The 1,088-nt window shown below is 40.3% G+C and overlaps 1 protein-coding gene across 1 annotated transcript in view; it reads left to right on the plus strand.

Annotated features, from left to right (window-relative positions):
- LOC105812634 (contactin-5-like) overlaps positions 1-1,088 on the plus strand; it is a 115,924-nt gene that overhangs the window by 72,371 nt on the left and 42,465 nt on the right. The window contains exons 5-6 of the mRNA XM_012647138.1: positions 291-477; positions 917-1,029. Coding sequence (XP_012502592.1) covers positions 291-477; positions 917-1,029 — 300 coding nt within the window. The remainder of the gene's footprint in view (positions 1-290; positions 478-916; positions 1,030-1,088) is intronic.

The raw sequence follows: 1,088 nt of genomic DNA on the forward strand, positions 1-1,088 counted from the left end.
CATTCGGGGCTTTTCGAGACCCACAGAGAGGTCTAAGCCCCCCGAGCTCCCGCTTTGCCTATAATCTTTATAAACTTATAAAACTATATCTTTGTCTCAGTGTATTCTTTTATTTCTTCCATCTTCCATTTCCCTCTATTATTTTCTTATCCCTTGCAACTCTACCAGAGGGACCCAGTTTTTTGCAGGGAACACTGGCCACGTTCCCGGCAGGAAGGAAAGAAGTTCAATCAGTCACAAGCACAGAGGAAACTTTAAAATTAATCTGCCATATGATAATTTATTGACAGGTTGGTTACTGGAAAGACATGGAACAAGAAGATTCAGCAGAAACAGTCAAAACTAGGGGGAATGAGTCATCCATCATCCTAACAGGATTAGAAGGAAATACATTATATCACTTGACAGTGAGGGCTTACAATGGAGCTGGATACGGGCCACCTAGCAGTGAAGTGAGTGCAACCACCAAGAAATCTCGTAAGTGACCTGGGCTTTTTGTTTGTTTCAGACAAAAGGGAAACATCTTTTAACATCCCTGAAAGCCATGAGAGGTACATAATAAGCACGAAGAGGAGTTTTGATTCATAGTCTTGCTTCAATGCTTAAATCTGAATTCCAAAACTAGCTCAGAAAATTTTGCATTCACGGTAGATAAAGGTTATCTTCCTATGAAACAAGGCTAAGCGATTTTGACACAGAAGGGAGATAAAAAGATTCAAGTTCAAAAACTCAGTAGAGTAGCTATTAAATTGAAACTTCTAGAGCAAGACCCTCCTTATCTGACTCCAGCTGGAAGGAAGCCTATATTGCCAGCCAACTACTAAACACACGAAAAGATTGAAATACTCACAAGAATTTGAACGAAGAAATATATTTAAGAATTCTTGTCAGTTCACTTTCACTTTTTATTTTGCAGCCCCTAGTCAAGCACCTAGCAACCTCAGGTGGGAGCAGCAAGGCTTTCAGGTATCTCTGGGCTGGGAACCCGTAACACCATTAGCCAACGAATCTGAAGTTATGGGTTACAAGGTTAGTGCTTCTTCACTTTCTTGCATAGATACTCATCTCCAAAACTGTTATTATGAGGA

The sequence above is a fragment of the Propithecus coquereli genome, unplaced genomic scaffold (assembly GCF_000956105.1).
Source record: "Propithecus coquereli isolate 6110/MARCELLA unplaced genomic scaffold, Pcoq_1.0 Scaffold258, whole genome shotgun sequence".
NCBI classification, from domain to species: domain Eukaryota; kingdom Metazoa; phylum Chordata; class Mammalia; order Primates; family Indriidae; genus Propithecus; species Propithecus coquereli.